At 37.3% G+C, this 15,404-nt stretch overlaps 1 protein-coding gene across 3 annotated transcripts in view; it reads right to left on the reverse strand.

Moving 5' to 3' along the window:
- ablim1a (actin binding LIM protein 1a) overlaps positions 1–15,404 on the reverse strand; it is a 97,019-nt gene that overhangs the window by 4,899 nt on the left and 76,716 nt on the right. For 2 of the 3 annotated variants that reach the window (XM_055162697.1, XM_055162696.1), the window contains exons 11-20: positions 14,743–14,787; positions 13,932–13,967; positions 13,711–13,840; positions 8,137–8,184; positions 5,716–5,832; positions 4,239–4,324; positions 2,807–2,900; positions 2,620–2,681; positions 2,114–2,174; positions 717–1,937 (exon numbers count right to left, since the gene is read on the reverse strand). In XM_055162697.1, coding sequence (XP_055018672.1) covers positions 1,879–1,937; positions 2,114–2,174; positions 2,620–2,681; positions 2,807–2,900; positions 4,239–4,324; positions 5,716–5,832; positions 8,137–8,184; positions 13,711–13,840; positions 13,932–13,967; positions 14,743–14,787 — 738 coding nt within the window. In that variant the 3' untranslated portion in view covers positions 717–1,878. Of the gene's footprint in view, positions 1–716; positions 1,938–2,113; positions 2,175–2,619; positions 2,682–2,806; positions 2,901–4,238; positions 4,325–5,715; positions 5,833–7,455; positions 7,465–8,136; positions 8,185–9,520; positions 9,629–13,710; positions 13,841–13,931; positions 13,968–14,742; positions 14,788–15,404 lie in introns of those variants that run through there. The other variant, XM_055162698.1, reaches the window with a different exon arrangement.

Raw genomic sequence — 15,404 nt, forward strand, 5'->3', positions numbered from 1 at the left:
TTACTAATGTAATAGAAATTACTGGAAAATATCTTGATTTTCTTAGTTTAAATGTAAGTAAATATTGATAAAATTAAAAACGCAAAAGAACACAACAAGGCCATAAGCACACTGCAACGGGTCAGCTACAGGTGAGTGCTTTAATGCCTCCCATACAATAGCACAACAATGTTTGTAAGTTTGTTTCAGAAATTAGTTATCAAACCTGGTATCTGTTCAGCAGACATGGCTGCTGCTTTGAAATTAGGCTAAAATTATTATTATTACAAAATAAATCTAAATAAAAAGTGTTGTAGTGAACAAATAACACAAATTTTAAACTTCAAGCTGGCAGTGATAATAGCTAACGAACTGTAAATAAAAGCAATGCATAAGTGAGACATGTTTTCAATGAGACAGTGTCAGGCAAAACAGCATTTATCCTTATTTAGAAAAACTTGACTGTTCCACAAGTCCAATAAGGTGCAGCAAGGTCTAAGCCCTTATATGGATTGAAACATTGACCTTAAAATCTCTTCATGATAGTATTTGTTGTATTTCTGCCATTTTGAGGACTTCTCATTCAAAATTTTTACTGACCTTATATAAATCTTTAATGTATGCATAATTCCTCACTCCTAATGGAATGCAATATTATACAAAATGCTTTAATAACTTAGTGATTTATAATGTAATGGAAACAGATTTTAAATAAAATTATAGGTCTTGTGGCCATTTGTTACGACTCTAGGCGTCAAGTTCTCTGTCTTGGTTTGTGTGTGTTTTAATTTCTTTTTTAGGCCCTATTAATTGTTGCTGTGGGAGCATTTACAGCTGATTGGTGGACTGCTCTCCTGACTTGTCTTGGTTGGCTGCTGAATTCTGGTCTCTGATTTGTGGGGCTTGTCTACACCAGGCCAGTCCCACCTCACCTGCAGCCACCTCCCCCTATTTAAGACGATTAGTTAGACCTGTTCGGGGCTGCTGGTCTTTGTGGCCAGTCTGTCATTTTGTGTCTGTGTCTCTTTTGCATCAGTGACTTTGTTTTGTGCTAGTACATGTCTGACTTTGTGTGCGTGTTGAGATACTGAATTTCTATTAGTTTAGTTCTGTTTTTTTTGTCTTTTTATTTGTCACACAATTCTGTTTGTGGTTTATGTGACTTTATTTCGTGATTTAGTTTTGTTTTATATCCATTAGTTTAGTCACTCGTTGTTGTATACACCTACGTGACCCGTTATATGTTAATTCTGTTATTTAGTTTCTTAGTTTAGGTTATTTTATGTACATATTTTAGCATGTTTTGTTGCTTTACCCTTTTACAATCCTGTTTATTAAATTATTACTTTATTTATACCAACTGTCCATCTTGTTTTTTGTTACTTGCCTTTCCCTTGCAGAGTTGGGTCGTAACACCATTAGTTACTACAGTTACTGCTTTCAGATGTTTAATGTTATTTTTTTCCGATAGGTCTATGGGAAAAATGAGAAATTCAGTTCCAAAGTGGGTGGGCGGTCACTGTTGAGCTCCGTGGGATTAATAGTAAAAAGGTTACAATTAGTCAACTGGACTAATATTTGCCGATGTGGTCAACTGTTCGAAGTCAGGTCAGTTAAATTTGTAAGGGTCCTCTTGATTTTGTTAAGATATAAACTAAAATTGAGGTATTATATTAAAACAATAAACAATATTATATAGGCCTAAAGAGCATCAAGTTTGTTTGTTGTTGTTTTTTTGTATGGGAGGATTAAAAACACTGGTGCACTCTGGAGCTGACATGGGTCCAAGAGTGATGCAAGCGTGAGGCAGGAGTGGGCGAAGAGCATTCAGGACACCGTGTCTTTGGCCACCCACAAGCACCAAGCAAATACAGGCCTCAAACACAAGATGGAGCAGGTCTATGGAGCAAACAGGAGAGGGCCGTGCCATGTGGAGCAGCAGACACATACCTGAAACTCTGCAAGACAAAATGGGACAGAGAATGAGACTCACAGTTAATGACTTGACCGTAAAATTCCCAACGACAATACTGTATCTTTATTTTATTTATTTATTCATTTATGTATTTTCATTTTATTTTTTGATCTGGCAGCTGTAGTGAATCTATTTGAGTGTTTGCGAAAGCAGCCTCACCTCTGCCTCCTCCGCACATGTCGCTGTAGCTGTTGTACTGAGTGAAATCTGTCGACTGGGGCTGCAAAAAAAACACTTGTTAGTACTTTTATGTGTACGTGAGACATTCTAGACCACTTCATTAAAGTTTCCAGTAATTTTTATAATTTTTTACAACTCACTTTAGCTGTATGCTTACTTTTAAACATGCTGTCAATCGACTCAGTGGAATAGTAACAGAGTGATAAATTCATATTTGGTGTTTAACGGGATACACTAGTTACAATTATATAATTTAGTTTGACTTTGTTTGCTTCATCCAAACCCAAACAGATATTAACACCAGTATTGAAACTTATTTTTTACAAGTATTAATACGAAAAACTATCAGTAAATATGTGTTGAACTCTCTCAGTTGTATTTTTATTGTCATTATGGTATCAAAATTGGCATCAAACCTTTTTCAGATTCAGATTTAGATTAACAATGGATTGCTTTCTTTAAAAATATTTAAGTCTAATCTTTACCCGATGCAATCCATTTCTTCCATATCCAGGCAGCGAGTTTGTTTTTGTCGGAGAAGTCGGCTCTGTAAAGCAAAAGAAATACACACGCACACTTGATTATAAATAATAAAACCTTATTCTTGCAAATGCTTTAAAGCCATGAGTTATTGTGCTTTGCGTTGTACATTGCTGAGTGTGGGGACTGTACCTGCGTCACAGCGCTGAGCAGACTGACTCCGCGCTCTGATCTGCTCCTTCTCCATCTCCTCCTTAAGGATCAACTTCCCCAAACCTGACTGGATCTACAGGAGTTCAAAATGAAGATTAGACTCAGCACCGGTTCCTTCAATCGTCAGATGTAAGACTACTTTAGCGATTTAGCTTGTGAAGACAGATGAGGTTGTTACTTTGAATGCCGAGATAATACAACCACTGCTATAAATAGAAAGGCCTCCATATTCTTTCACAATATACTGCTGAAACCAAAACTTATTTTACCACTGTTTTACCACTATTTTACTACTGTTAATTAATGACGGTAACACAGAGAAAATACATCATCACTATGGCCTTAAAAATATTGTAATGATAGGTGACGATTCCAAGATTAAAATTATGGAAATCATCAATACATAATACTATTCCCGTATTTTTCAGACTATAAGTCACACTTTTTTTCATGATTTGGGTGGTTCTGCGACTTATACTCCGGTGTGACTGCACCACTGTCATTTCACTACTGTGCATGTCTCCTGCAGAAAGAGCCTCTGTCCTGCTGCAAGAAGTGAAATATTCAGCCGAGTAGCAGAAAGAAATTTTGGAGTGAGTGAGAAACTTGTGAGGGACTGGCAGAAAGTGGCGATGGAAAACACAGCTTCACAGTAACCGGGCAGATGCATCACACAACTTTCCTGGAAGTCATTGGATTGACAAAGCCTGGACTTCAGTGACACCGAAACCATCTTATCAGGATTCAGAAAGGCCGGAATAATTCTAACTGGAACTGATGCTGAGTCTGACGACAGCTACACAGAAGAGGAAACAGCGTTCCGTTTACCTCCAGAGGTCGCGGACTTGCTCAGAAGTGACACAGAGAATGAAGAATTCAATGGATTTAGTGATCTGGAGTGAAACTGAGAGTTTGGTAAAGTTATGTTGTTTATGCTATAGTTTTCTGAAGAACTGTTCATATGTGACGTTAACAGTCTGTTGTTCTCGGTTCTATTGTTTTTACTATAACTTGCCTTTCAAGGTGAAATGTTGGTTCCTGGTCTCTGATTTTATCAAATAAATGTCCCCCAAAAGGGGCGACTTATAGTCCAGTGTGACTTATATATGTTTTTTTCTTCTTCATTACGCATTTTTTGGCTGGTGCGACTTATACTCCGGAGTGACTTATAGTCCGAAAAACACAGTACTCTGGAAAGGCTTAGATACTCTACTGTATAAAAGGTCAGAAACATATTTTTACTCTCAAGCTGGGCAAAGTGTTACTTCAGATCTAGGATAAATGACTGAACCTGAGAGAGGCTGTGGAAGAACTGCAGTGACAATTGCTGTGTAGATTTTGGTCTTTTTCACATTGGTGTGGACATACCTGGCTTACAATGTACTCGATTTTTATTTCTATGGAAACTGACCTTATTAAGATGTTCTTCTTGGAGTTGTTTTCTTTTCAAGGCCTCTTCCTCATCCTCTTCTCTGGATCTCCTCCTGCCCTCTGGACCTACGGGACACAAAGACCCATCAAATAACTCAAACTTATACACCATAGTCTTTTGAATACTATAATTTCTTACATATACATCTGTTATAAAAAGGAAGGTTAGTTTTGTCTTTGGTGCAATGACAAGTACACAGTAAATGGCAAAATTATGTGTAAAAAGACACACAAATGTAAGACAGAGTTGACTAGACAGACAAACGATAATTAGGATTTCATTATAAAAACATAAATATTTTTGGACAACAACACAATGTAAGACAGACAGACAAAGTTTGAAGTCAGTCTCAGTTATCTCTGTCCATGTCATTTGTGGCACTGTGGTACATCCAGTGCTCCCAGAATACTGATCAGTACTACACCTAGTATTACAAACAGCATAGCAGCAACACAAAAGAATAATACAATATATATTGAGCCAAGACATCATTGCAAAAGCTTGGATAAAAGACTGAAAAAATGAACAGTGATTGCAAAGCTTTAGTAGCAGCTACAAAAAGATAAATGTCGTACCAGTGACTATAAGCCATTGAAGCGACTACAAAAACAGACATCTGTATATGAATCTCCATTAAATCTTACAGACCTACACAAGGTTAGGTCAAGCTTTATAATAACTACATCTTAATTAACCTTTAATTAACCATGAATAAAGACTTAACTCATAATGAACAAATAGTTTTTTAGTAATGAGTCAAGCTTAGTAAATTCTAAGGCTGAGTCATTCTGTTAGTTCACAATTAAGTCTTTTTTCATGTTTTAAGGCTAATTAAAAGTTCCATATTTTCCAAAATAGACTCTTGTGAGATTTTAGTCCTGCTAAAATGCTGTTGCCTCATCAAACACACAGACCTGGAGTTGTGTTTTATTTTATTCACACATGTCTGAGTGTGAGACTCCAAAGCTCAAAATACTCTGTTTCACCTTCATTTCAGCGCAGAGTGGCAATTCCAGGGCTGAAATTATCCACATGATTCTAGTGAAGGTGTCTGGGGTTTAAAAAACAGAGTGGAGCACTTACTGTATAACCACATGACATCACAAGGTGGAACAGAGTGTTTTCTGGCTGAGGGAAGAACTCAGCCTAAATATGCAGGATTAGTGAGATAAACATGTGTGAATGAAAAAAAGCATCTCCAAGCATGTTTTTAATGAGGAAACATTATAACATAACTTATAAGATCATAAAATATTGTAACATGGGCCTTTTAAGGTGTAGTTATTATAAAGCGTTGGGTGTTGTGATGTAATTATAAACCAAGAGAAAGCAGCGTAAAGAAGCAGCAGTAAGCAGCATTTAGCTTTGGAGTCAATGGTAAAAAAGATGGTGAAAATTAACCATTACAGTTGATTGGAAGCAGAGCAGAGCAGGCACAGTCCGGAGCCTACTGTACCTAAAGCAGCCAGGGAGCAGGGCCTGCGCTCGGCCTCGCTGTGGTCCAGGGAGGGGGCGTGAGCCGCGGGGAACGTGGCCGAACGAATGATGTCATCCGCTGACTTGCTTTGGCGAGCTACGGCAGCAGTAACTACAGGTCGGTATAACTGGCAACTGAGCTAACATGGGCTTTCAATCAGAGGTGGGTAGAGAAGCTAAAGATACTGTATACTCAAATAAAAGTACTACTGATACTTCAATATAATGAGGTGTTATGCGTGTAGAAGTAAAAAGCAGTCCAATGAGGTTGATTTGGTTTTCCGATATTTTATGTTATTAGGTTCTTTTTTCAGACCAAGAGTTTGTTTTCATACCTGACAGTTTCCGGTCAGATGATTTATACAGGTTCTGGTGCCGGTGGAGGCAGGACGACAGCGCCATCTGCAGTCTGGCTTCCTCAGGACAGTATCCCAGGTGTGTGAGAGTAAATAAGCCCCCTCATCCCGGTTTATAGTCCCGTGGGCACATTTCCGTATTTCGATTGTCTCTTTAATCCAGCGACGATATTTGTTTTCCTCTGTCCTCGTGATGTTTGCTCTGTCCCAGTCCACAATGTGGTTCTGTCTTTTACAGTGGTCAGAGATGGCCGATTTGAGTTGTTCCTGCTCTGCTTTGTGTTTTGTTACTCCTTCACTGTTTCCTTCTCACATTCTGTTCTATGTTCCTTTGATCGTGTAATGAACACCCTCCCTGTTTCCCCAATGTATGTTTTGTTGACATTACATTTATGCTCCAGTTCTATTTTGTCTTTTGAGTGGATGAGTAATTGCCTGAGTTTTCTGTACGGTTTCACTGGTGTGCTGATGTTGTGTTTTCTCATTGCCCTCAGCACTTTTTCTGTTATGTCCCTGATGTACGGTAATGTTACCACATATGTACCACTCTTTACTCTCACACACCTGGGATTCTGTCCTGAGGAAGTTGGACTACAGACGACGCTGTCACCCTGCCTCCTCTGGTAGGAAGACAGCGCCAAAACCTGTTTAAATCAGCTGACCGCACACATCACAGCAACATCATGTGACCACTCTGAGGAAGACCGCTAGTGAGCACTTGAAACTGTCAGATATGAAAACAAACTCTTGGTCTGAAAAAAAAAACAAACTAAAACCCTAAAAGTAGTTTATAATTGCACAAGAATTAGTAATTAATGAATGTTTTTTCTAAAAGCTAAAAACAAAATACATCAAAATGATATTAGAAAAGTGCAGTAAAAAAATTATCTTAAATAAAATCATAAATAAATAAAGATGTTCATATGAATTTAACTAATAAGTATTGACTACCCACCTCTGGCCACAACCTCAAAGTGCAAGTACAGGTATTAATTTAAATCAGAGCTGGTCTGTATGAAGCAAAGTCTTTCCCACAAGTGAATCATTCTAAAGTTATGTTTTAGAGTGAAGTGCAGAGGATCAGCGTCAATGCGGATTTTGGGATTTTCCTCCTCAGTGACTCACCAACGTCTTATATAAGGAAGATTACACTTTTCCCACACTAACCCACACTGGGGGCTGCAGAAATGTGTATAATAAAATGTATATTTAGAACGTAATAAAGCAGTGAAGTGCTGTTTTACTAAACATGTACCAAAATGTAATAAGCAGTAATGTTTCTCAAAATATGTTAAGAGTACAAGAGGCCAAGATTTTAAAACTTATATCAGGTTATTCATCTTGTTTTCAGATTTATTATCTACTTACTAGTTCTGAGATGCTTAATTCTAGTCTAGATGTAGTTTATTTTAAGATAACTTGTCAAGTAAAATGATCTTGCTGCATGGACAGATAATTTCACTACTTTTAAGTAATTTTCTGACAGATTTAAATGTTTATATCTTACATTTTGGCCATGCTTTTTTGCACTATACAATTAGTGGTACTTGTGATTCTTCTGAAGTTCAGTTCAAGTTCAAATGTAGGTAAATATATTCTGTCCTTGCATTCAGTCCACTGTTTAGTACTGGATTAGAAATAGTTTTATTTAAATTCTTACTTGATTCTGGTTCTAGCAACTCTTACTTTAGGTAAAATATCAACACTGGGACTAAAAGTTAAAGTAAACCTGGACTAGACCAGAACTAACCCAGGATTTATTAGTTAACGTGTTTGAAATGAGCTTTTTAACTTGTTGAAAGTTTTTCTATATACATCACTTAAGCTGTTGGACACTGAGGAACTTGCTAATAAACTTATGTGGACAGATAATATTCCAAAAGTGTGAGGAGCTGCAGGTCAGACAGAAGGATCGGAGACAGACTTCAAACGTCACATAAATATCTGACACAATGGACACACAACCCCAAATACAATATACACAATATAAACATATGTGTATAAAGTTAAAACACGTCGCTAATAATGAAAAGACAAAGCTATACCATGTTGTTTGTAGATTGGAGGTTTTCTGTAGATGTTGCTTCCTTGATCTGAAAACACCAAATGCAGAATAAGTTAAGTGGAAAGTATCATGGGAAAGAGAAACAACAAAAAACAAGCAAAGACAGAGGGATATTTGGTGTGAGTTGAGTTGAATTGTACATTACAGTAAACGTGTGTGTGTGTCTGTGTGACCCTAAAATAAACAAATATGAATAAATATACATAAAGGGATAATGGCCCTGAAAATGGAAAATATATCTGACAAATACGATTGGATGCAGATAGTACCACACAAGAGAATATTAATTACAGTTAAATTACTTATACCCAGGCTAAATGTTCTGTTTAAGTGTTTTGTTTTGTTTTTTTCTTAAAGATGTACAATGTAAGTTTTCTGATGTTACTGCTTTTGTTCCACAATATGGCATTAAACTTATGTATCTCAACAAAGACACTTTATTATCAAGTTTATAAAATGTCTGCTGTTAAATGGAACATAAATGCGTGTAATGCCATACTGTGGAAAATTCCAGGCAAAACAAACACATTTCCATGGAGACAAGTAAGTCATCAGAAAAGTTTCAGCTACATCTTTAAGGAATTGACCACACATTTTTTTTAAACTTATTATTAGGGATGTAACAATAACCAAAATATTGTGATATCATATCGTCAAAAGTCTCACAATAATGTCGCGAACTGTCACAATATATCGAATTACAAGTTCCTTTGCTTTAATGCATGGTTTTGGAGTAGCAAACATCAGGAACTACATATCCCATGATTCATTTCAGCACAGACAACATGAAGAGATATGTTTTTTACTTGAGATCTTGGTATTATGACGAATTATTCACACCAAATTGTTGTCAAGGCATTTTAAAAGCAAAAAAAGTTTTAAAAATCTACAATTATATCAGCCTCTCCAAAATATCGCAATAAATATTGTACTGTGAGATGCATATTGTGATAATATTGTAACGAGAGATTTGGATATCGTTACATCCCTACTTATTATTCATTTTTATTTTTTTTAAGTTGTAAATAATGATTTTTTTTCTTTAATCATACCTTCTCTCTTTAAGCATATATTTAATCACAGCTGATAAAAACATAATAGATTTTTGCTCAGATTTTCAGTATCATTTCACATTCTTGCTATTACCACTGTCTCAATTTGTCTCAACAAAAATACAAATTAGATGGTGACAGTAAAAATACATTAAAAACCATATAATCCCATACCATCTTTCTTTTATCTGTGAGTTTTAGCCGGGTATAAATAATCTTAAGAGTAAACAATGGTAGCAGACAGGCAGACAGACCGGAGCAGTGACAGGTGCGCTCCACTCCAAACACAAGCACAGATAGATCAGTAAATACCTGGCAGGTGAAAGTGTTTGGGGGTCAGAGACAGAGGCGGGGTGCCCGGCCGGCTGTCGGGCCTGAGAGGGAGGGGGGAGCTGCGGCCGCTGGGGGGGTCAGTGGTGCCTCCGTGAGAAGAACCAGAACAACAACATAAGCACCAGTGTTATAAGGACAGTAGGGGGCAGAAGAGAGCGGAGGGGCATACAGGGACCGCTTCAGATGGGACGGGCAATGCTTTATAATGAAGTTAATGATGTTACATGTTTAAAGCAGTTAGTAAGAAAATTAAAATAGAGTGCTATAGATAGGCGGAAAACTAATTCAAGCATTGTTACCTTATATATGAGTAAAAAAAAGCTACTGTGTCCAAATAAAATCCCTTGTGGATCAAAAAAGTTTGTCTAAGTCTAAAACATTTTTATATGACTTCGTAATTAAAAGGTAGCCTGATTCGTCAGTGGGGTTCACTTCATGGAAACCGTCTGACCTCACAGCATTAGGATTCGTTCACTCAACAGTAGGCGGGTACTTTTTTTATTTAACTAATCGCTGTTATTTGGTCGTGCTGTATGTAATGCACCAAATCCCATAGGATGAAGGGCAATAACATCTTTCCCCTTGATAAAATTCACCAAACATTCTCTTTGTTCTGACTTCAAATCCTCAATCTCAGGAACTGTTGCCAACACAGAATGTATGGCTTCATCTACATCCATCTTGACCGCTTTGTTTACTGTTTTGCTGTACCACAAAAAGGGACCTAGACATGGCTTCACAGCTCTTCACTGACTGGCCTCTGTTCTGGATTTAATGTTTAAGTAGAACTATTATTAAACATTTATTTTAAGAAAAGGTTTAACTTTACATATCTCGAAAGAAGAGAAAACATGCAGATGCTGTTGAAATTTTTCAATAAATATTTAGTTTGGCCCACAACTTAGTCCCAGTTTTTAATTTTGGCCCTCTGTGAATTTGAGTTTGACACTCCTGGTCTAGTGTATTCTGATTCCTGACCTAGTCGCTGGAGAGAAATGCAACTGAACGGGGGCACTAGATGGCGCCAGCCTGGCTAATTAAAAGGTAAAAGTTTGTATCTTTCCTTAAAATATAAAATATAAAACTACAACTATTTAGGCAACTACTGTCGCCTTTATTGGCTCTTCTACATTTTTCTCTCATAGAATGAATGCAGTACTCTGTCTGCTTAATAAAGTGCTGTATATGTTCCAAACCTGGAAATATGAGCTGTAATATTAACTGAGCTTTGAAGGTCTGCCCCAGTTTCATGTTGCGATTTAGAAAAAGCTGTTTAAACCCATGCACATCCATGCATATAAATATTAACTATGTGCTTAAGGATTTGTGAGAGCTGGGATCTAGATTTAAATACTTTCTATCGTTTTTATGACAGTAGTAACTTTGCAAATAAGTAATGCTTTTCCACCTCTGCCAGTGATTATGATTTATGGAGTTTTAGAGAAGCTCCGTATTATCATTCACAGTTCAATTGCAGTTCACCCTTTAAATTTTAATGCCTATTTTCATGCCACACCGAACTCTGAACTGCAGTACTTCAAACCTCATTCACACAGTCAGTGAGTCTGAAGAGCGACGGGCTCCAAAACAACTCATCCATCACCCACTTTGGGAGCAGTGGATTTGGATTATGACTGCTTTTTCAAGTTCATGCAAAACTCTGCAGCCGTGTTCTAGTGATTCTGTAAGTTCAAAGGTCAAAGGTCATGCTTGTTAGAGTGCATACACGCCTGGGAAAGTTTTGGGTTTGTTTAGGAAATGACGATGGGTAAGTGATGAGGAACAGGGTGGATGGTAGTGAACTCTGACAGAATGAATGAATGGACCAAGAGACTGTTGAAGTACACTGCACAAGTGTGTATAAATATATGAAGTACACATATGTGGGTGGTTATTTATCACAGTCCTTTATTATTATATCAACATCTAGGTTTAAAGTTTGGGTATGGGTTAAAACTAGGGGTGTAACGATATCCAAGTCTCACGATACGATATCGTCACGTCATGAACCTCATGAAACAATATTTATTGCGATATCTTGGGAAAGCTGATGATTAGGGATGTAATAATATCCAAATCTCTCTGTGCAATATTTTCCCGATATACATCTCATGGTACAATATTTAATGCGATATTTTGTGGAGGTTAAAAAAACTATTAATATACTAATATACTTTTTTTCTCTTGACAAGACTTAATCCAAAGAACTAAGACTTAAAAATGCTTAGAACTGTTATTTCTTCTTGTAGTCTGCACTGAAATGGAGCAAAGGATCATGGTCTATGTAGTTCTGTCTGACTTTTTTTTTTTTTTTTAGCTATTGTTGCACCATAACTCTTAATTTAAGCAAAGAGACTTGTAATTCGATATATTGTGATGGTCCACAATATTATTATGAGAACTTTGATGATACGATATCATGATATTTCGGTTATTGTTACATCCCTAGTTAAAACTGCATTTGAACTGTAGGTACTTCTGTACATTAAACAATCATAAAATTATATGATCCTGATAAAGAGGATGCCAGCTCTTATTAGATAGTTAATAAGTAAAATAATGAACAATTATTAATAGTATTTTGTACATTTCAACATATTTCTTTCCACTAGATAAAACAGAATCTAATATAGACTTATTTTAGAATTGATTTTCCTGGTCTCTCCTTTTGTCTATTGTTCCATTCATTTATACTTCCCATGATGCATCACGCTGACAATGGAGGTGGACATGAGTTGCCAGTAGGGGGCGGCACACAGCAGTGGCCTGGGCCCTTACCTGTGCTATGGGGCAGGAAGTGGTGTCTGAAAGGGGAGGTGGGGCGGGAGTCACTATTTTTGGAGCCCACACTGTTACTGCACAGAGAGGAGCACAGCTTCTGCATCCCTGTCAGAGCCTCTGAGGCAGGACAGGTGCGTGAGACAGGTGCACGAGACGCAGGTGCACGGGACAGGCGCAGTGTCCCCCCGGCAGCAGGAAGGAGGGTGAGGAGTGAGGGAGTGAGGGTTTGAGAGGAGGAATAGAAGGTTGCACAGAAAATTAAAGCAATTCAAATGATAAATAGAGGTATTTTTAAATCAAGAGAGCTCAATAAGAACTACTCTGCAAAGAAGGAATATCTCTTTAATATTATGTATGTCAGGAACCTTGGTTTGAGTGGTTTTGACTTTCCTTTCAAGTGAATTAATTTCCCATTTTCTTCCTGTTATAGGCAGATAAGCATGTCTGAAATAATAAAATAATACCCAGCTAATTAATTCTGAACTCTGAATGAACGATCAAAACATCTCAAGTCAAGATAAAGTTCCTATAAGTTAAAATTCTTCGTTCTTCTGTATTTGTGTTAAGTTGATAATCCTTTTTTGCAGCGTCTCCAAAGGGGTTATGCAAACATTGACTTTCAAGTTTTATATTGAGTCAGGAAAGAAGTCCTTCGCTGATACAACCTAAAGTCAATCGTGGTGATTCTCCCTGCGGTGAGATAGATTAGCTTGTCAATGGGAGCTTCAAGGTGAATGCAAAAAGAGTCACCCATTGTAGCTGTAATGATGAATGTACTAACTCTTTTTAATCTCTTGTATATGTGTATGTCAAATTTACTTGTATATCTTGTCAGTGAATATAAAGGCATTTCAGTCACCGTGTATTTCTGGACACAAACTTCAATTGAGTCTTGAACAACAGGTACTTATCCTTCATCAACATCAATATACTAAAGTTTTTTGGATGATACAAATAGAGAAAAAAATCCCGTAAACTATCTTACTAGGAAATTGTGAGATCTATTTTTGCCTGATGAAGGCCTAGTGCCGAAACGTTGCACGGTTTGTCCTAATAAATCTCACAATTTGCAAGTAAGACGGTGTGCACGATTTTTCTCTATGTTCTTGGGCTGCTCCTTCTCCTCCAACGCGCTCGTCTCAAGTAATTGATATGCGAAGTTCTCTTTCTTTTGGATGAAACAAATACCATAATGAAACAAATGCTAAACAGTTTATTTTAACACTGTGGAACATCTCCAGAAACAAGCAAATACTTTGAATTTGAAGAATGTTATTCAAAACTCGATTCAATATTCATCAAACATGTGGAAAATACAGATTACAGGATGACTGAAATGTCCATGTATGAAAGTTTAATCTGAGCTCAAGCGTTTGTGCAGGACTCACCGGGCCGATGGAAGTGCTGAGGGGACCGGGACAGTGTGGGGATGTAGTTATGTCGATTATAAACAGGAGAGCCAATGGAGCCCTGACTGGTAGACCGCAGCAGGATACGCTCCCGACGGTCGTACGAGCCCTGGAAAGAATAAATATTACATGTGTTTTTCTCTCCATTAATAAATTAATACAACCATAAAGCACATGACAGATTGTTGGTGTGGACTTACCTCACAGGATGGAGTAGGCGACATGTTTCTTGAGGACTAGGGATGAAAAAATACAAATTAAAAGGCTGTTTAATGTTTCTGATGCGGGCTCCCACCAGGTTATTGCTTTATCTTGAATGTTTCACAGTGTGGCAATAAACTTTCCATGGAAACAAGCACGTGACGCCAACAGGGCAAGTTGCAGATATCATCTATGGAGAGGCAAGTCCACTCACAGTAAGAATCTCAGTGTAAGAAAGACCTATTTTGGAGCAATTAACAACATTTGTAGTTTTACACTGTTTCATACTGTGGAACATTCCAGCAAAGAAATAAGATCTCAGTGGAGACAAGCAGGTGGCATATTGTCGAGAAAAGTTACATAGTGCAACTTTAAAAGCTCTTAGGCTACATTTATATGATGACAGTCTGAACAGAAGATGCAAAAGTTGCGCCCAGTCTTCACATTTTATTCAGAGTTTAGACGAGCGTTTTCAGGAGGAAATCTGCATGCATACGGTGACGCAAAAGTGTGTGGAATTCGATTGTGTATGCATGCCAGGTTTCTGTGTATTGTATGTATGTGATGTAAACGCATACGTGACGTGAACAGATCTGATCAGAGTTTTGCATCTTGGCCAGTGTAGACACTACAGAGGAGCGTATTCAATTTTTCCACTCTGGAGGGTGGTTTCAGATTTTTGCATTTTTAAGTCCCAAAAACGCTGTCACCATCTAAATGAAAGGCACTTCTGATAAAATATTTTGTCGTTTTTACCCGCAAGCATTCTTGTGCAAACAGGCCCTTAATCAATGTAAAAATTAAACATACCTTGTCATCAGGCAGTGGTGAACGTTCTCTCCTGGCAGTGTGGAGCTACGGCAGAAGAAGAAAGCTCAGTAAGACCAAAGCTCAGTACTTTATAATTACAGTGGTACCATTAGGGCAGGACGATATAGCCTAAAATTTTAAATACAATATGAAAGAGAAAGTTTGCGATATATTGAGGATTTACCTAAGACTTCTTTTATAATATTTGTACTTCCTTGGTTTCAGGCTATTTAACTATATCACTATAAGTTCGATTACAGTTTATAGCCTCTGCAGAACCTTCACAGTCCATGTTCAGGTTGCTCTTAAACTGCAGAAATGAAACACAAATCCTGTCTGCTCCCCTCGTAACTGAGAGGAAAATCAGCTGTAATGCACGTACAGTTTTATCACGACTTTCCAAATTTCATCCCCCCATGTAATATACCTAAGCCTGTCAAGATAACAAGATTTGAAGTGCGATGTATTGCTAAACCAAATATAAATGATTAATGTCAATACTGAAACTGAACCATAAAGCAGAATTATGCCCAAAAACAGATTGCAAATTCAAACACTATATTGTTAGAGATATATAACAATAAATGATATCATAGAAAGTAGTTTATGCCACTGACACAATAACAATAAAGTAGATAATTCAAGTAAAACATTATATAAAT

Source organism: Boleophthalmus pectinirostris, unplaced genomic scaffold (assembly GCF_026225935.1).
Source record: "Boleophthalmus pectinirostris isolate CB_2022bp ecotype Guang Dong unplaced genomic scaffold, ASM2622593v1 HiC_scaffold_5, whole genome shotgun sequence".
Taxonomy (NCBI): Eukaryota; Metazoa; Chordata; class Actinopteri; order Gobiiformes; family Gobiidae; genus Boleophthalmus; species Boleophthalmus pectinirostris.